The 22,153-nt window shown below is 46.3% G+C and overlaps 2 protein-coding genes across 2 annotated transcripts; one reads left to right on the forward strand and one right to left on the reverse strand.

The window, feature by feature from the left end:
* Positions 1-18,220: 18,220 nt before the first annotated feature.
* On the reverse strand, positions 18,221-18,853 carry LOC138357880 (prostate collagen triple helix protein-like). Its single transcript, XM_069315044.1, has 2 exons — positions 18,841-18,853; positions 18,221-18,573 (listed from the first exon to the last, which is right to left on the reverse strand). The coding sequence occupies exons 1-2, from the start codon at positions 18,851-18,853 to the stop codon at positions 18,221-18,223; spliced, it is 366 nt and encodes a 121-aa protein (XP_069171145.1).
* A 2,395-nt stretch (positions 18,854-21,248) lies between these two features.
* LOC123749858 (uncharacterized) lies at positions 21,249-21,920 on the forward strand. The gene has a single exon (XM_045731981.2). The coding sequence runs from the start codon at positions 21,249-21,251 to the stop codon at positions 21,918-21,920; it is 672 nt and encodes a 223-aa protein (XP_045587937.2).
* Positions 21,921-22,153: the final 233 nt, after the last annotated feature.

Genomic DNA, 22,153 nt, shown 5'->3' on the forward strand with positions numbered 1-22,153 from the left:
CAAAACAACACCCAATAATCAACATCAAGAACAACAACATCTGGCCATAACTCCCCAACAAAGTTCTTCAGTTTACAATTCATCTTGAACACTAAACTGAAGTACTCTGCTTCCTCCAGGAGCCCAACCACTTGGGCTGGACGGTAGAGCTACGGTCTCGCTTCATGCAGGTCGGCGTTCAATCCCCGACCGTCCACAAGTAGTTGGGCACCATTCCTTTCCCTCCGTCCCATCCCAAATCCTTATCCTGACCCCCTTCCCAGTGCTATATAGTCGTATTGGCTTGATGCTTTCTCCTGATAAATCCTTCCTTCCTTCAGGAAGCATCATTCATACTTCCTGAAGGAATGAACTTCTCCACTGTACAGGGGCCTGACGGCCGAGTGGACAGCGCTCGGGATTCGTAGTTCTAAGGCTCCGGGTTCGATCCCCGGTTGAGGCGGAAACAAATGGGTAGAGTTTCTTTCACCCCTGATGCCCCTGTTCACCTAGCAGTAAATAGGTATCCTGGGAGTTAGACAGCTGCTACGGGCTGCTTCCTGGGGGTGTGTAACAAAAAGGAGGCCTGGTCGAGGACCGGGCCGCGGAGACGCTAAGCCCCGAAAACATCTCAAGATAACCTTAAAGTAACCCGCACTGCTTAGACCAGCCTGGGCCACACATGCACAGTAACGGTGAATGCCTGAGACCATGACACAGTAACGGTGAATGCCTGAGCCCATGCACAGTAACGGTGAATGCCTGAGCCCCTGCACAGTAACGGTGAATGCCTGAGACCATGCACAGTAACGGTGAATGCCTGAGACCATGCACAGTAACGGTGAATGCCTGAGCCCCCTGCACAGTAACAGTGAATGTCTGAGACCATGCACAGTAACGGTGAATGCCTGAGACCATGCACAGTAACGGTGAATGCCTGAGACCATGCACAGTAACGGTGAATGCCTGAGACCATGCACAGTAACGGTGAATGCCTGAGCCCCTGCACAGTAACGGTGAATGCCTGAGACCATGCACAGTAACGGTGAATGCCTGAGACCATGCACAGTAACGGTGAATGCCTGAGACCATGCACAATAACGGTGAATGCCTGAGCCCATGCACAGTAACGGTGAATGCCTGAGACATGATTAAGCAAGTAACTCAGGCGGGTATAACAGGTCAACTAAGCTGTTATAGGAACCTGGTTGTAGACGGGGAGCTGCTTACATTAGCAATGATCACACAGTAGGCTGTTAAACGTGCAGACATTCAGCCGTGTATACCTCCTCAACAGGTGTGTATACCGCCTCAACAGGTGTGTATACCTCCTCAACAGGTGTGTATACCGCCTCAACAGGTGTGTATACCGCCTCAACAGGTGTGTATACCGCCTCAACAGGTGTGTATACCGCCTCAACAGGTGTGTATACCTCCTCAACAGGTGTGTATACCTCCTCAACAGGTGTGTATACCGCCTCAACAGGTGTGTATACCGCCTCAACAGGTGTGTATACCTCCTCAACAGGTGTGTATACCGCCTCAACAGGTGTGTATACCGCCTCAACAGGTGTGTATACCGCCTCAACAGGTGTGTATACCGCCTCAACAGGTGTGTATACCGCCTCAACAGGTGCGTATACCTCCTCAACAGGTGTGTATACCGCCTCAACAGGTGTGTATACCGCCTCAACAGGTGTGTATACCTCCTCAACAGGTGTGTATACCGCCTCAACAGGTGTGTATACCGCCTCAACAGGTGTGTATACCGCCTCAACAGGTGTGTATACCGCCTCAACAGGTGTGTATACCGCCTCAACAGGTGTGTATACCGCCTCAACAGGTGTGTATACCGCCTCAACAGGTGTGTATACCGCCTCAACAGGTGTGTATACCGCCTCAACAGGTGTGTATACCGCCTCAACAGGTGTGTATATCGCCTCAACAGGTGTGTATACCGCCTCAACAGGTGTGTATACCGCCTCAACAGGTGTGTATATCGCCTCAACAGGTGTGTATACCGCCTCAACAGGTGTGTATACCGCCTCAACAGGTGTGTATACCGCCTCAACAGGTGTGTATATCGCCTCAACAGGTGTGTATACCGCCTCAACAGGTGTGTATATCGCCTCAACAGGTGTGTATACCGCCTCAACAGGTGTGTATACCGCCTCATCAGACCCAGTTGTGGTCTGAATTAACTAGCAAGGTCGTGGGTGGTGACCAACAGACTTAGGGCGTTAGGATCTGAAAGCAACTGAATCCTCGTCGATACAAGCTTGCCATCCTTCACTAGGATAAGCTTAACCAGTCTTCGTAGAAAGCTTTAACAGCTTGTCAACCCTCGTTAGCAGGGTTATTGTGGTCGTGTGGATGACCTAAGCCCGAGAAGATTAGTACGTCTTGTAACGACCGTTGGTGGATGATGGTGGTTAGCTTTAAGGTGGAGTTGTAGTGTGTGGTGGTTGGGGGGGGGGGGAGGTGGTTGATTTTGGTTGGTGTGGTGGATTTATGGTGCCGAATTGTGGTAGATGGGGGGGGGGGGCTAGTGGCGTAGGTGGTTGGGGTGCAGCAGTGCTGGAGCCATTCTGTAGTCAGGGATAGTTAGGATAAGTGGTGTCTGTTGAATACTGGATGGATGGGAGGATAGCAATGTTTTTGACTAACATAGATAGGGGCTAGCAGTGCCAAGGGGCTAGCAGTGCCAAGGGGCTAGCAGTGCCAAGGAGCTAGCAGTACCAAGGGGAAGCAGTGCCAAGGGGCTAGCAGTGCCAAGGGGCTAGCAGTGCCAAGGAGCTAGCAGTACCAAGGGGAAGCAGTGCCAAGGGGCTAGCAGTGCCAAGGAGCTAGCAGTGCCAAGGGGCTAGCAGTGCCAAGGAGCTAGCAGTGCCAAGGGGAAGCTGTGCCAAGGGGCTAGCAGTGCCAAGGGGAAGCAGTGCCAAGGGGCTAGCAGTGCCAAGGGGCTAGCAGTGCCAAGGGGAAGCAGTGCCAAGGGGCTAGCAATGCCAAGGAGCTAGCAGTACCAAGGGGAAGCAGTGCCAAGGGGCTAGCAGTGCCAAGGGGCTAGCAGTGCCAAGGGGAAGCAGTGCCAAGGGGCTAGCAGTGTCAAGGGGAAGCAGTGCCAAGGGGCTAGCAGTGCCAAGGGGCTATCAGTGACAATGGGAAGCAGTGACAAGGGGCCTGCAGTGCCAAGGGGCTAGCAGTGCCAAGGGGCTATCAGTGACAATGAGAAGCAGTGACAAGGGGCCTGCAGTGCCAAGGGGCTATCAGTGACAATGGGAAGCAGTGACAAGGGGCCTGCAGTGCCAAGGGGCTAGCAGTGCCAAGGGGCTAGCAGTGATGAGGGCGTGAAGTGGTGGCAACTAGAGGCGTCAACTGCTGTAGGCTAGAAGAGGGAGCAGGAGAGCGGCGGTCAGTGCTCCGCGTCGCCTGACACTCAGGTCCGCTGTTACTCTCCACCCACTTGTGAAAGACCTGAGTTAATGTGGCGGAAGTCACTAACCACACAATTGCCTCAAATTTTGTCGGTACTGTCGGTCTCTCTCTCTCACACACACACACACACACACACACTCACACACACACACACACACACACACACACACACACACACACACACACAGTACCACAAGGATCGGTGTACCACAGTACAGTTCTGTACTGTACCAACTGTACAGTACCACAGTACCACAGTACCACAAGGAACTCCTTGTGGAGTACCACAAGGATCGGTGCTGGGACCAATTCTATTTCTTGTATATGTTAACGACATGTTTACAGGCGTAGAGTCCTACATGTCGATGTTTGCGGATGATGCAAAGTTGATGAGAAGAGTTGTGACAGATGAGGATTGCAGGATCCTCCAAGAGGACCTGAACAGATTGCAGAGATGGTCAGAGAAATGGCTACTAGAATTCAACACGAGCAAATGTAAAGTTATGGAAATGGGACTAGGAGATAGGAGACCAAAGGGACAGTACACAATGAAGGGGAACAGCCTACCTGTAACGACGCGTGAAAGAGACCTGGGGGTGGACGTAACACCTAATCTATCTCCTGAGGCACATATTAATAGGATAACGACAGCAGCGTACTCTACACTGGCAAAAGTTAGAACATCATTCAGAAACCTAAGTAAGGAGGCATTTAGGGCGCTTTACACTGCCTACGTAAGGCCAGTCTTAGAGTATGCCGCCTCATCATGGAGTCCCCATCTGAAGAAGCATATAATGAAACTGGAAAAGGTTCAGAGGTTTGCAACGAGACTCGTCCCAGAGCTACGAGGGATGGGGTATGAAGAGCGCCTGAGGGAACTGTGCCTTACGACACTAGAAAGAAGAAGGGAGAGGGGGGACATGATAGGAACGTATAAGATACTCAGAGGAATTGACAGAGTGGACATAGACGAAATGTTCACACGGAATAGTAACAGAACGAGAGGACATGGATGGAAGCTTGAAACTCAGATGAGTCACAGAGATGTAAGGAAGTTTTCTTTTAGCGTGAGAGTAGTGGGGAAATGGAATGCACTTCAGGAACAGGTTGTGGAAGCAAATACTATTCATAATTTTAAAACCAGGTATGATAGGGAAATGGGACAGGAGTCATTGCTGTAAACAACCGATGCTCGAAAGGCGGGATCCAAGAGTCAATGCTCGATCCTGCAAGCACATATAGGTGAGTACACACACACACACACACACACACACACACACTCACACACACACACACACACACACACACACACACACACACACACACACACACACACACACTCACACACATACACACACACACACACACACACACACACACACACACACACACACACACACACACCACTCCACTCCACTCCCCTCCACCGCCACTCTCCATAGTGAATAACAAATCACTGGCAACAGGGGAACTGCCAGAAATTTGGAAAGCAGCTAATGTAGTCCTGATATACAAGAAAAGGGATAGACAGGAGGCACTGAATTACAGGCCAGTGTCCCTAACCTGCATACCATGCAAGCTGACGGAGAAGATTGTGCGAAGAAAGCTTGTGGAACATCTGGAGCGAAAGAACTTTCTAACACAGCATCAACATGGGTTCAGGGATGGCAAATCCTGCCTCACAGGGTTAATTAAATTCTACGACCAGGCAACAAAAATCAGGCAAAGAATTAGAGGGTGGGCAGACTGCATATTTTTGGATTGCCAGAAAGCCTTTGATACAGGTTTTCAGGATTGGACGGTACAATAAGGACAGAGACCGAATGATAAATGTGGTATTCAAGAGCGAGAGAACAAAAGAGGACTTGTTAGCAAGGAAGAGCAGACTAGCAAATGTAGAGAAGTTCAAAAAAGTATTCCTGCAGAGGGATAAGACTTGGGATGAGAGAATGAGGGCAGCAGCCACGAGGAGGGAGCACAGGGAGAAAGAGAGGAATCAGGGAGCCACAACCCTGAGCCCTACAATCCCAGAGGGGAGCAGGGAACCCATCACAAGCAGCTCAACAGACACAGTAAGAGAAGCACCTCCCCCATCCTCCACCCAATAGATGCCCTACCTGCCTCGACCCCTGGTGCCCAAGATGCCCACCTTGTGCACCCTCCTCCCACTCCCCCCTAACCAGGATCTCCCTTCTCCCCCCTCCCCCAAGCCCTCCCTAAACCCTATGCCCTCTCTTCTCCCCCACCCCCCAAGCCCTCCATTCTCCCCCACCCTCCCCCTAAACTCTCCAGTATCCCTCGCCCTCCTGAGCCCTCCTGTCTCCCCTACTCTCCTCAGCCCTCCCTTCTTCCTCATCTCTCTCAGCACTCTCTTCCCCCCATCTTTCCCCCCCAAAGCAATCCTTAGTTTTATGCCCCCCATTCACCCAAGCCCTCACTCCAACACCACCCTCCCCGTACCAGATCCTCCCAGTCCCCGCCCACCCCAGATCCCCCAGGTCCCCTTTCATCGGTCCTCTCATCCCAGTCCCTCCCTGTTTCCCTGCTTCAGGGGAAGCAATAGGATCTGAGAAAGGACAGAAAAGAGTCAGTTTCAGGGTGATGTACTCGAACATAGATGGGATCACCAGCAAGGCAAGCTAACTAAGGGAAAGAGAACAAGAAGTGAACCCAGATGTAATCGGACTCACAGAGACAAAACTCTTAGGAATAATAACGAATGTGATGTTTCCCCAGAACTACACTGTAATATGGAAAGAGAGGGAAGGAAGGGAACGAGGTGGAGTGGCCCTACTAATGAGAAAGGAATGGAGTTACAAGGAGATGGTCATCCCTTGAAACTAATCATCAGCATCACACACAATCATCACTATACACAATCATCACTACCCACAATCATCACTGCACACAATCATCACCACACACAATAATCACTACACACAATCATCACTACACACAATCATCACTACATACACAATCATCCCTACACACAATCATCTCTATGCATAATTATCATTATACACAATCATCACTACACACAATCACCATTACACTCAATATCCTCTACTCACAATCATCACTACACACAATCATCTCTACACGTAATCATCGCTACACACAATCATTACTACACACAATCATCTCTACACACAATCATCACTAAACACAATCATCACAACACACAATCATCACTATGCATAATTATCACTACATACATTCATCACTACACACACTATTCACTACACACAATCATTACTATGCATAATCATCACTACCACAATCACCATTACACTCAATAACCTCTACTCACAATCATTACTACACAATCATCTCTACACACAATCATCTCTACACACAATCATCACTACACACAATCATCACTACACACAATCATCACAACACACAATCATCACTATGCATAATTATCACTACATACAATCATCACTACACACACTATTCACTACACACAATCATTATGCATAATCATCACTACACACAATCATCACTACACGCAGTCATCACTACACACAATCATCACTACACACAATCATCACTACACACAATCACCGCTTCACACAATCATCACTACACACAATCATAGCTAAACACAATCATCACTATGCATAATCATCGCTAAACACAATCATCACTACACACAATCATCCCTATGCATAATCATCACTACACACAAACATCACTACACGCAATCATCACTACTCACAGGGGAAGGTAGAGGAGGAGGCGGAGTGGCCCTACTAATGAGAAAGGAATGGAGTTTCAAGGAGATGGCCATCCCGGGCTGCGAGGGATTCAGAGACTACATAGCAGGCACCATGTCAATGGGAGGACCAAGAATAGTAGTAGCAGTAATATACAACCCTCCACCTAATGACAGAAGACCCAGTCAAGAGTATGACAACAACAACATGGCAGTTAACACTATAATTGAGAGGGATAGCCTCTGCAGCTTGTATAAATAAATCCCATCTGCTCATCATGAGGGAACTTCAATCATGGAAGGATTGACTGGGAGAACAAGGAACCGCATGGAGGTGAGGCTATGTGGAGAGCTAAACTATTGGAGGTGGTGACAAGAAACTTCATAAGCCAGCATGTCAGGGAACCCACAAGGATGAGAGGAAACGATGAACCAGCGAGACTTGACCTAGTCTTCACTCTGGACGATTCCGGACATAGGTGATATCGGTTTCGAGGCCCCGGTAGGAATGAGCGACCACAATGTCCTGACGATTGAGTATCTGTTTGAAGAAGGGTTAAGGAAATCGAGGAGCGGAATTGACAACAAAAGGCTGGCATTCCGAAAGGGAAACTACGAGGAGATAAGGAAATTCCTGACATATATAACATGGGGAAACTGAGCTCAGAGGAAAGACGGCCCAAGACATGATGGACTACATCACGCAGAAGTGTAAGGAGGCAGCAGACAAGTTTGTCTCAGTCCAAAAGCCTCACAGGATTAATTTAATTCTATGACCAGGCAACAAAAATCAGGCAAGAGAGGGGTGGGAAGATTGCATATTTTTGGATTGCCAGAAAGAATTTGACAAAGTACCACACAAGAGGCTAGTGAAAAAGCTGGTGATGCAGGCAGGAGTGAAAGGGAAGGTACTTTATTAGATAAAGGAGTACCTAAGCAACAGAAGACAGCGAGTCACTGTAAAGGGGGTGAGGCCTCAGATTGGCGAGACGTCACCAGTGGAGTCTCGCAAGGGTCAGTCCTTGGACCTATACTGTTTCTGATATATGTAAATGATATCCCAGAGGGTATAGACTCGTTCCTCTCAATGTTCGCTGATGGTGCAAAAATTATGAAGAGGATTGAAACAGAGGATGATAGTAGGAGGCTACAAGATGACCTAGACAAACCGAATGAATGGTCCAATAAATGGCTACTAAAGTTCAACCCGAGTCAGTTGCATGGTCATGAAACTAGGTGGTGGAAACAGGAGGCTAGACACAGGGTACTGAATGGGAAATGAAGTACTTCATGAAACAGAGAGAAAGATCTAGGAATTGATATCACACCAAACCTGTCTCCTGAAGCCCACATAAAAAGAATTACATCTCCGGCATATGCAAGGCTGGCTAACATCATAACAGCCTTCAGGAACCTGTGTAAGGAATCATTCAGAACCTTGTACTCAGCATATGTAGGACCAATCCTGGAGTATGCGGCCCCAGCATGGAGCCCGTACCTTGTCAAGCACAAGATGAAGCTGGAAAAAGTTCAGAGGTATGCCACTAGGCTAGTCCCAGAACTAAGAGGCATGAGTTACGAGGAAAGGCTGCGTGAAATGCACCTTACGACACTGGAAGACAGAAGAGTAAGAGGAGACATCATCACTACCTACAAAATTCTCAGAGGAATTGACAGGGTAGGTAAGGATAAACTTTTTAACACGGATGGTACGCGAACAAGGGGACACAAGTGGAGACTGAGTACCCAAATGAACCACAGGGACGTTAGAAGGAACTTTTTCAGTGTCAGAGTAGTTAACAGATGGAATGCATTAGGAAGTGATGTGGTGGAGGCTGACTCCATACACAGTTTCAAATGTAGATATGATAGAGCCCAGTAGGCTCAGGAATCTGTACACCAGTTGATTGACGGTTGAGAGGCGGGACCAAAGAGCCAGAGCTCAACCCCCCGCAAGCACAAATAGGTGAGTATATAATCATCACTACACCCAAATATCACTACACAAAACCATCGTTGCACACAATCATCACTACACTCAATCATCACTACACTCAATCATCACTACACACAATCATCACTACACAAAATCATCGCTACACAAAATCATCGCTACACAAAATCATCGCTACACACAATCATCACTCACTATCATCACTACATTCAATCATCACCACTCATAATCATCACTACACACAATAATCACTACAAACAATCATCACTACTCACACTCATCTCTACACACAGTCATCACTACACACAATCATCACTACTCACAATCATCACTACACACAATCATCACTACTCACAACCATCACTATACACAATCATCTCTACCACAATCATCACTGCAAAATCATCACTACACACAATCATCACTATGCGTAATCATCACTACATTCTAGATATTAGAAAGAACTTTTTTAGTGTGATGTGGTGGAGTCAGCCTCCACCACATCACTTAGGAAGTGATGTGGTGGAGGCTGACTCCATACACAGTTTCAAGTGTAGATATGATAGAGCCCAGTAGGCTCAGGAATCTGTACACCAGTTGATTGACAGTTGAGAGGCGGGACCAAAGAGCCAAAGCTCAACTCCCGCAAGCACAACTAGGTGAGTACACAATCATCACTACACACAATCATCACTATGCATAATCATCACTACACACAATCATCACTATGCATAATCATCACTACACACAATCATCACTACACACAATCATCACTATGCATAATCATCACTACACACAATCATCACTATGCATAATCATCACTACACACAATCATCACTACACACAATCATCACTACACACAATCATCCCTACACACAATCATCACTACACATAATCATCACAATGCACAATCATCACTACACACAATCATCACTACACACAATCATCACTACACTCAATCATCACTACACACAATCATCACTACACACAATCATCACTACACACAATCATCACTACACACAATCATCACAATGCACAATCATCACTACACATAATCATCACTACACACAATCATCACAATTCACAATCATCACTACACACAATCATCACTATGCATAATCATCACTACACACAATCATCACTATGCATAATCATCACTACGCACAAACGTCACTACACGCAATCATCACTACACACAATCATCACTACACTCAATCATCACTACACACAATCATCACTACACACAATCATCACTACACTCAATCATCACTACACACAATCATCACTACACACAATCATCACTACACACAATCATCACTACACACAATCATCACAATGCACAATCATCACTACACACAATCATCACTATGCATAATCACTACACACAATCATCACTACACACAATCATCACTATGCATAATCATCACTATGCATATTATCACTACACACAATCTTCACTACACACAATCATCATTATACATGATCATCAGTATGCATAATTATCACTACATACAATCATCACTGCACGTAATCATCATTACACATATCACTTCGGATAATTATCACTACATACAATCATCACAGCTCATAGTCATCACTACTCACAATCACTACACAATTCCTGGTGCTACCTTCTTGTGGTCCTTCACTACACAATGGTACTTTCTGGTGGTCCATCACTGTATATTGGTACTTTCTGGTGGTCCATCACTGTATATTGGTACTTTCTGGTGGTCCATCACTGTATATTGGTACTTTCTGGTGGTCCATCACTGTATATTGGTACTTTCTGGTGGTCCATCACTGTATATTGGTACTTTCTGGTGGTCCATCACTGCATATTGGTACTTTCTGGTGGTCCATCACTGTATATTGGTACTTTCTGGTGGTCCATCACTGCATATTGGTACTTTCTGGTGGTCCATCACTGTATATTGGTACTTTCTGGTGGTCCATCACTGTATATTGGTACTTTCTGGTGGTCCATCACTGCATATTGGTACTTTCTGGTGGTCCATCACTGCATATTGGTACTTTCTGGTGGTCCATCACTGCATATTGGTACTTTCTGGTGGTCCATCACTGCATATTGGTACTTTCTGGTGGTCCATCACTACATTTTGATACTTTCTTGTCGTCCATCATTACATATTGGTACTTTCTGGTGGTCATTACTTTATATTAGTACTTTCTGGAGGTCCATCGCTACATATTGGTACTTTCTAGTGGTCCATCACTGCATATTGGTATTTTCTGGTGGTCCATCTCTACATATTGGTACTTTCTGGTGGTCCATCACTACATATGGTACTTTCCACCAAATATTTACTGTAAGTTCTCTTTCAAAAGGATGGAATAAACTAAGTTAGTTTAGTAATTTAGTGTTTAAGCAGTATCACGGAGTTAGTTTAACTTTCGTTAAATTTACATTTCGTTTAATTGCATCTTGACTAAATTTCATCATCTAGGATATGAAACAAACTCATCTCATTAAACCAAGAGGTTTACAGAATTCTTCACAATGGAGGTGAGCGCAGTGGACCCCGTGTTCCGCTCGACCCCTTCACTAACCACCTCCCAGATCGTAGAAATCCTGAAAAACACGCCAAGAGCCATGCGCAATCGATGCTATTGCGTTTACAGCGACCAGTTGCCCTTGATGGGCCCTCTTAGACGGGGCGAAGGGCTTGTTATATTGATAACTACCCTCAAGCACGCTGTGGCCGTCTACAGGTGTCACGACGGCCTATATCTCTACTACGACTCCGTCACCCCCAAACTCCACCGTAGTTTCGGTAATTACATCAGATAGCACGGCATCCCGCGCTCCGATGTGATTGTGATTGAGAGGAAGATGCAGGGGAGGTGTGGATGCTGCGCCTACCACGCCCTTACCTTCCTGGACACTGTCTCACGCGCCAATCTACACCGCGTGCAGGACATCATGAAGGACTTCATTACTCACATGGGCCAGTGTCCCGACCTGACGGCGGTTCAGCGCGTCAAACTCATCTTGACTGAGTTCAAAAATGATATTAATCTAACGTGCAGCAGAGAGGAGAGTATGGCGGTCGCTACCAACTGATGAGGATTATCTATAATTATACCTATGTCATGTTTTTGTGTATGCGAATTATTATGCATAAAGGATTATTAACTGTTATCAGTATTATTATTTCTTCTCATAATTACCTTACAAAGTGTTGCTTACGCTTTTTATAATTACTTAACTTAGTAGACACAAAACTATTAATGATTAATACAAATTGTGTGTATGTGTAATCACCTAGTTGTGCTTGCGGGGGCTGAGCTTTGGCTCTTTGATCCCGCCTCTCAACACTTGTCCCTCTGGTGACAAGTGTACTCACCTAGTTGTACTCACCTAGTTGTGTCTGCAGGATCGAGCATTGACTCTTGGATCCCGCCTTTCGAGCATCGGTTGTTTACAGCAATGACTCCTGTCCCATTTCCCTATCATACCTGGTTTTAAAATTATGAATAGTATTTGCTTCCACAACCTGTTCCTGAAGTGCATTCCATTTTCCCACTACTCTCACGCTAAAAGAAAACTTCCTAACATCTCTGTGACTCATCTGAGTTTCAAGCTTCCATCCATGTCCCCTCGTTCTGTTACTATTCCGTGTGAACATTTCGTCTATGTCCACTCTGTCAATCCCTCTGAGTATCTTATACGTTCCTATCATGTCCCCCCTCTCCCTTCTTCTTTCTAGTGTCGTAAGGCACAGTTCCCTCAGGCGCTCCTCATACCCCATCCCTCGTAGCTCTGGGACGAGTCTCGTTGCAAACCTCTGAACCTTTTCCAGTTTCATTATATGCTTCTTCAGATGGGGACTCCATGATGAGGCGGCATACTCTAAGACTGGCCTTACGTAGGCAGTGTAAAGCGCCCTAAATGCCTCCTTACTTAGGTTTCTGAATGATGTTCTAACTTTTGCCAGTGTAGAGTACGCTGCTGTCGTTATCCTATTAATATGTGCCTCAGGAGATAGATTAGGTGTTACGTCCACCCCCAGGTCTCTTTCACGCGTCGTTACAGGTAGGCTGTTCCCCTTCATTGTGTACTGTCCCTTTGGTCTCCTATCTCCTAGTCCCATTTCCATAACTTTACATTTGCTCGTGTTGAATTCTAGTAGCTATTTCTCTGACCATCTCTGCAATCTGTTCAGGTCCTCTTGGAGGATCCTGCAATCCTCATCTGTCACAACTCTTCTCATCAACTTTGCATCATCCGCAAACATCGACATGTAGGACTCTACGCCTGTAAACATGTCGTTAACATATACAAGAAATAGAATTGGTCCCAGCACCGATCCTTGTGGTACTCCACTTGTTACTGTTCGCCAGTCCGACTTCTCGCCCCTTACCGTAACTCTTTGGCTCCTTCCTGTTAGGTAGTTGCTTATCCATGCTAGGACCTTTCCCCCCACCCCCGCCTGCCTCTCGAGCTTGAACAGCAGTCTCATGCTCAAGTGTGTGTGTGTGTGTGTGTGTGTGTGTGTGTGTGTGTGTGTGTGTGTGTGTGTGTGTGTGTGTGTACTCACCTAGTTGCTCACCTAGTTGTGTTTGCGGGGGTTGAGCTCTGGCTCTTTGGTCCCGCCTCTCAACCGTCAATCAACAGGTGTACAGATTCATGAGCCTATCGGGCTCTGTCATATCTACACTTGAAACTGTGTATGGAGTCAGCCTCCACCACATCACTTCCTAATGCATTCCATTTGTCAACCACTCTGACACTAAAAAAGTTCTTTCTAATATCTCTGTGGCTCATTTGGGCACTCAGTTTCCACCTGTGTCCCCTTGTGCGTGTTCCCCTTGTGTTAAATAGACTGTCTTTATCTACCCTATCAATCCCCTTCAGAATCTTGAATGTGGTGATCATGTCCCCCCTAACTCTTCTGTCTTCCAGCGAAGTGAGGTTTAATTCCCGTAGTCTCTCCTCGTAGCTCATACCTCTCAGCTCGGGTACTAGTCTGGTGGCAAACCTTTGAACCTTTTCCAGTTTAGTCTTATCCTTGACTAGATATGGACTCCATGCTGGGGCTGCATACTCCAGGATTGGCCTGACATATGTGGTATACAAAGTTCTGAATGATTCTTTACACAAGTTTCTGAATGCCGTTCGTATGTTGGCCAGCCTGGCATATGCCGCTGATGTTATCCGCTTGATATGTGCTGCAGGAGACAGGTCTGGCGTGATATCAACCCCCAAGTCTTTTTCCTTCTCTGACTCCTGAAGAATTTCCTCTCCCAGATGATACCTTGTATCTGGCCTCCTGCTCCCTACACCTATCTTCATTACATTACATTTGGTTGGGTTAAACTCTAACAACCATTTGTTCGACCATTCCTTCAGCTTGTCTAGGTCTTCTTGAAGCCTCAAACAGTCCTCTTCTGTTTTAATCCTTCTCATAATTTTAGCATCGTCCGCAAACATTGAGAGAAATGAATCGATACCCTCCGGGAGATCATTTACATATATCAGAAACAAGATAGGACCGAGTACAGAGCCCTGTGGGACTCCACTGGTGACTTCACGCCAATCGGAGGTCTCACCCCTCACCGTAACTCTCTGCTTCCTATTGCTTAGATACTCCCTTATCCACTGGAGCACCTTACCAGCTACACCTACCTGTCTCTCCAGCTTATGTACCAGCCTCTTATGCGGTACTGTGTCAAAGGCTTTCCGACAATCCAAGAAAATGCAGTCCGCCCAGCCCTCTCTTTCTTGCTTAATCTGTGTCACCTGATCGTAGAATTCTATCAAGCCTATAAGACAAGATTTACCCTCCCTGAATCCATGTTGGCGATTTGTCACGAAGTCCCTTCTCTCCAGATGTGTTACCAGGTTTTTTCTCACGATCTTCTCCATCACCTTGCATGGTATACAAGTCAAGGACACTGGCCTGTAGTTCAGTGCCTCTTGTCTGTCGCCCTTTTTGTATATTGGGACCACATTCGCCGTCTTCCATATTTCTGGTAGGTCTCCCGTCTCTAGTGACTTACTATACACTATGGAGAGTGGCAGGCAAAGTGCCTCTGCACACTCTTTCAGTACCCATGGTGAGATCCCATCTGGACCAACAGCCTTTCTAACATCCAGATCCAGCAGGTGTCTCTTGACCTCCTCTCTCGTAATTTCGAACTCCTCCAAGGCCGCCTGGTTTACCTCCCTTTCTCCTAACACAGTGACCTCACCCTGTTCTATTGTGAAGACCTCCTGGAACCTCTTGTTGAGTTCCTCACACACCTCTCTGTCATTCTCTGTATACCTGTCCTCGCCTGTTCTAAGTTTCAATACCTGTTCATTCACTGTTGTTTTCCTTCTGATGTGACTGTGGAGTAGCTTTGGTTCGGTCTTGGCTTTGTTTGCTATATCATTTTCAAAATTTTTCTCTGCTTCTCTTCTCACCCTGACGTACTCATTCCTGGTTCTCTGGTATCTCTCTCTGCTTTCTGGTGTTCTGTTATTCCGGAAGTTCCTCCACGCCTTTTTGTTCAGTTTCTTCGCTTCCATACATGCCCTATTATACCATGGATTCTTCTGTTGCTTCTCGGATTTTTCCCTTTGGGCCGGGATGAACCTGTTTACTGCCTCCTGACACTTTTGGGTAACATAGTCCATCATACCCTGTACAGACTTGTCTCTGAGGTCTGTGTCCCAAGGTATTTCACTTAGGAAACTTCTCATCTGTTCATAATTCCCCTTTCGGTATGCCAGCCTTTTGATTCCTAGTTCTTTTTGGGGGGAGATAAGTCCTAGCTCTACCAGGTACTCAAAGTTCAATACACTGTGGTCACTCATTCCCAAGGGCGCTTCCATCTTAACTTCCCTTATATCCCATTCATTTAGGGTAAATATCAAATCAAGCATTGCTGGTTCATCTTCTCCTCTCATTCTTGTTGGTTCTTTGGTGTGCTGGCTTAGAAAGTTTCTTGTTGCCACGTCCAGCAGCTTAGCTCTCCATGTTTCTGGTCCTCTATGCGGGTCTCTGTTCTTCCAATCTATCTTCCCATGGTTGAAGTCTCCCATAATTAGTAGTCCAGATCCATTCCTGCTAGCAACAGAAGCTGCTCTTTCTGTGTATGTGTATGTGTGTGTGTATGTGTGTGTGTGTGTGTGTGTGTGTGTGTGTGTGTGTGTGTGTGCGTGCGTGTGTGTGTGTGTACTCACCTAGTTGTGCCTGTGGATCAAGCATTAGCTCTTGAACCCCGCCTTTCTAGCCGTCAGTTGTTTAAAGCCATGACTCCTGTCCTATTTCCCTAACAAATCTACTGTTAAAATGATTAACAGTGTTTGCTTCCACAATCTGCTCTTTTCGTTCGTTTCATTTCCCCACAACTCTCACGCTGAATGACAACTTTCTAGCAGCTCTGTGACTCATCTGTGTTTCAAGCTTCCACCCATGTCTCCTTTTATATTGTGTTTAGTGCAAATATTTCATGTTTTTTTCCACTCTGTCAATCCCTCTAAGTACTTTGTACGTCTCTATCAGTCTCACCTTTTTCAAGCGTCGTCAGGTTCAGTTCCTTCAGACGCTCTTCATACCCCATCCCTCGTAACTCTGGGACGAGCCTCGTCGCAAACTTCTGAACCTTTTTCAGTTTCCATATGTGTTTTTTCAGGTGGGGGACTCCATGATTGGGCTGCATATTCTAAGGCTGGTCTCACGTAGGCAGTGTAAAGCGCCCTAAAAGCCTCCTCATTTAGGTTTCTGAATGATATTCTATCTTTTGCTAGCGTAGAGTACGCTGTGGACGTTATGCTATTTACATGAGCCTCCGTAATTAAGTAAGGTGTTATGTCAACTTACAAGTCTCCTCGAGTCGTTACAGGTAGATATTTTCCCTTCACTGTGTACTGTCCCTTTGGTCTCCTCTCACCTGTTCCTATTTTCATCACTTTACATTTGCTCGTGTTGAACTAGAGTAGCCATTTGTCTGACCATCTCTGCAAGTTGTTCAAGTCCTCTTGGAGGATCCTACAATCCTCATCTGTCACAACTCGTCTCATTAATTTTGCGTCATCCGCGAACATCGACTTCTAGGACTCAACTCCAGTAAACATGTCATTAACGTATAATAGAAATAGAACTGGTCCCGGCACCGATCCTTGAGGTACTCACACGTTCTTGAATATACGATCTAGGCTTCTAGTCCCGCTTCAGAACGGCATTGCATTATTTGTGGGACTTTTTTCAGAGATATTCCTACCAGAGGCTTAGGGTTCATGCAGGAATATTCCTTCTAAAAAGTTCCTTATATTAATGCATTAACTCACTCTTGATGTTTTTATCATTATATTCATAAATAAGAATGTCTGTCTGTTGGAGGTTGGATGCCAGTCATTTGAGGCTAGTCTAAACAAACTTTGCACCGTGCTTCTTGTAGGGTACATGACGAACATGGTCGGGTCGAGGTTCACTTGCGCGAAACAAGTGTCTCTGTCACGGAGCTAAACGAAATGCACTAGGAAAAAAAACGAAGTTGTGAAAGCGAGTTTCATCCACACAACGTGGTCAGGTTCAACCGGGAAATCCAACGTGCGAAAAGTTCAGTTATAACGCAAAAGTTACAACGAGGCAAGTTGACGGGGAGTGAAGAGCTAGACCTTACTTTCTTGTCATTACTCCCAGGTCAACACACACCAACAGCAGCAGGACCAGCAGGCAACAACAACAGCAACAGCAACAGTCAACAGCAGCAACAGTCAACAACAGCAGCAGTCAACAACAGCAGCTGCAGCAGCAGTCAACAACAGCAGCAGTCAACAACAGCAGCTGCAGCAGCAGTCAACAACAGCAGCTGCAGCAGCAGTCAACAACAGCAGCAGTCAACAACAGCAGCATACAGCAGCAGTCAACAGCAGCAGTCAACAACAACAGTCAACAACAGCAGTCAACAACAACAGCAGTCAACAACACCAGCAGTTAACTACACCAACAGTCAACAGCAGCAGCTGCAGCAGCAACAGCAGGGGGCAGGACAGCGTGTACAGCAGGCCTGCTTCCTCTCCTGGTAACATGACTCCGTCCATCAGCCGTCCATCACTAAGGCCAAGCAGCTTGTGGGTCAGTTATTGAGGTTACACGTCTGTCAAGTCCGCATCTTACAGATCATACAAGTCCAACAGGTGCTACAGGTCCAACTGGTCTTGCAGGTCCAACAGGTGCTACAGGTCCAACTGGTCTTGCAGGTCCAACAGATGCTACAGGTCCAACTGGTCTTGCAGGTCCAACAGATGTTACAGGTCCAACTGGTCTTGCAGGTCCAACAGGTGCTACAGGTCCAACTGGTCTTGCAGGTCCAACAGGTGCTACAGGTCCAACTGGTCTTGCAGGTCCAACAGATGTTACAGGTCCAACTGGTCTTGCAGGTCCAACAGGTGCTACAGGTCCAACTGGTCTTGCAGGTCCAACAGATGTTACAGGTCCAACTGGTCTTGCAGGTCCAACAGGTGCTACAGGTCCTACGGCCAAACATACGGAGCCAGAGGTCAACAGATGAACTACTGGGGGTCAAGTGTTGCTTGCGGTTGTAAGGCGATCTGATGGGGGCAAGAAGGTGTAAAATCTTAGGTTACAGCCTTAGACAATGTCAAGGAGGAATGTCGACGTTAGTGACAAGGTTATGCCACTATAACAGGGAAAGGTGACGTGTTGAACAGGTTTATACTGGACATATTGTGTTCAGAGTTCATATTTATCCTTGTTTATTTGCCTGTTTTTGTTCATACCACTTTTGTTCATGCCTCGCCTCCATGGAGTTCGTCTATGTACAAATCCACAAGGGCCGTGATGAGGATTCGAACCTACGTCTGTGTGTGTCCCAAGGGCTGATGCTTGCCCTTCATGCTCTTGTTATTCATTCTAAACACCTTTTTTCACATTTGTCAATAATTATAAGTATTTTAAATGTCTGGATCATGTCACCGTTAGTTCTCTTCTCTTTCTTCTTATAGGTGAGTGAACATCTGTTCATTCAGTCGGTCACCGTCTCATATAATTCTTTTAATTGAACTAGATTTTTTAAATAATAATAATGAATTATTATTTTTACTATTATTCTATTGCGGGACAGGCAACCAGTGTGTGTATATATATATATATATATATATATATATATATATATATATATATATATATATATATATATATATATATATATATATATATATATATATATGTCGTACCTAGTAGCCAGAACGCACTTCTCGGCCTACTATGCAAGGCCCGATTTGCCTAATAAGCCAAGTTTTCCTGAATTAATATATTTTCTCTAATTTTTTCTTATGAAATGATAAAGCTACCAATTTCATTATGTATGAGGTAATTTTTTTTTAATTGGAGTTAAAATTAACGTAGATATATGACCGAACCTAACCAACCCTACCTAACCTAACCTAACCTATCTTTATAGGTTAGGTTAAGTTAGGTAGCCGAAAAAGTTAGGTTAGGTTAGGTTAGGTAGGTTAGGTAGCCGAAAAACAATTAATTCATGAAAACGTGGCTTATTAGGCAAATCGGGCCTTGCATAATAGGCTGAGAAGTGCGTTCTGGCTACTAGGTACGACATACATATATATATATATATATATATATATATATATATATATATATATATATATATATATATATATATATATATATATATATATATATATATATATATATATAATGCATGTTAGGCATATATCCGGGTCCACCCTAAGGGATGAATTACTGACCCAACCAGGATGCAACCCACAACAAGCAGACTAACTCCTGAATACCTATATTTACTGCTAGGTGAACAGATGCATCAGGTGATAGGAAAAGCATCCAACCAGAGGTTCCGTGCCGGTTCTGCACACACTCAGGTATTGGTCAGGCACACATGCTATAATGTATTTCTAAGGAGCTCTTGTCTGCCTTTCTCAAGGCTGTCTTGATAGTCAAGCTTAGCATGCCTGGAGAGCCTGATGGCTGAGTGGACAGCGCTCGGGATTGGTAGTCTTAAGGTTCCTGGTTCGATCCCCGGTGGAGGCGGAAACAAATGGGCAGAGTTTCTTTTACCCTGATGCAGCTGTTCATCTAGCAATAATTAGGTACCTTGGAGTTAGACAGCTGCTATGGGCTGCTTCATGGGGATGTGTAACAAAAAGGAGGCCTGGTCAAGGACCGGACCGCGGGAACGCTAAGCCCCCGAACTCGTCTCAAGATAACCTCAAGATAACCACAAGATAACCTCAAGATAACCACAAGATACACGTCTGTGTTGTTCTGATGGAAGTATTCATCCTGTGACAGATTGCGCGTCATGTCATTTGTCACTTGGTTCCCCACTGACACTGACACTGTCACTGACACTGTCACTGACACTGACACTGACACTGTCACTGACACTGACACTGACACTGTCACTGACACTGACACTGTCACTGACACTGACACTGACACTGTCACTGACACTGACACTGACACTGTCACTGACACTGTCACTGACACTGACACTGACACTGACACTGTCACTGACACTGACACTGTCACTGACACTGACACTGACACTGACACTGTCACTGACACTGTCACTGACACTGACACTGTCACTGACACTGACACTGTCACTGACACTGACACTGACACTGTCACTGACACTGACACTGACACTGTCACTGACACTGTCACTGACACTGACACTGTCACTCACACTGACACTGACACTGTCACTGACACTGACTCTGACACTGTCACTGACACTGACTCTGACACTGTCACTGACACTGACACTGTCACTGACACTGACACTGACACTGACACTGTCACTGACACTGACACTGTCACTGACACTGTCACTGACACTGACACTGACACTGACACTGACACTGTCACTGACACTGACACTGACACTGACACTGACACAATCAGCTCACCTACTCTCCCCATCAGCTTGCACTTGTTGAGGGCACAATCAGCTTCTCACAAGCATCACATTATGTCAACACAAAATATTGGAAAATCGCAATAAAATTTCCTCGACGAGCCTTAGAGACTCGACTGCTGGCAGACTCTAGTGGGATAACAAGGTCGTTCGTCTGCTGTGAAACACCTCGGAGACGACTGGGATATTTTGTTTGTTATTCCTTCTCCCATGGTGGTGCTCAAGATGGCTGCTCCCATGGTGGTGTTCAAGATGGCTGCTCCCATGGTGGTGCTCAAGATGGCTGCTCCCATGGTGGTGCTCAAGATGGCTGCTCCCATGGTGGTGCTCAAGATGGCTGCTCCCATGGTGGTGCTCAAGATGGCTGCTCCCATGGTGGTGCTCAAGATGGCTGCTCCCATGGTGGTGCTCAAGATGGCTGCTCCCATGGTGGTGCTCAAGATGGCTGCTCCCATGGTGGTGTTCAAGATGGCTGCTCCCATGGTGTTGCTCAAGATGGCTGCTCCCATGGTGGTGTTCAAGATGGCTGCTCCCATGGTGGTGCTCAAGATGGCTGCTCCCATGGTGGTGCTCAAGATGGCTGCTCCCATGGTGGTGCTCAAGATGGCTCCTCTCATGGTGGTGCTCAAGATGGCTGCTCCCATGGTGGTGCTCAAGATGGCTGCTCCCATGGTGGTGCTCAAGATGGCTCCTCTCATGGTGGTGCTCAAGATGGCTGCTCCCATGGTGGTGCTCAAGATGCCTGCTCCCATGGTGGTGCTCAAGATGGCTGCTCCCATGGTGGTGCTCAAGATGGCTGCTCCCATGGTGGTGCTCAAGATGCCTGCTCCCATGGTGGTGCTCAAGATGGCTGCTCCCATGGTGGTGCTCAAGATGCCTGCTCCCGGCTTACCATGAGCTATGGGAAGGGAAAGCTCTCAGCCTGCTAACAGGAGTCAGCAGTCGTCTGCTCCTGTACCCACCTGTGTGTAAAACTAGTAGGGTAAGGCTTACCATGAGCTATGGGAAAGGAAAGCTCTTAGCCTGCTAACAGGAGTTAGCAGTCGTCTGCTCCTGTACCCACCTGTGTGTAAAACTAGTAGGGTAAGGCTTACCATGAGCTATGGGAAGGGAAAGCTCTCAGCCTGCTA

Source organism: Procambarus clarkii, chromosome 80 (genome assembly GCF_040958095.1).
Source record: "Procambarus clarkii isolate CNS0578487 chromosome 80, FALCON_Pclarkii_2.0, whole genome shotgun sequence".
Classification (NCBI taxonomy): domain Eukaryota; kingdom Metazoa; phylum Arthropoda; class Malacostraca; order Decapoda; family Cambaridae; genus Procambarus; species Procambarus clarkii.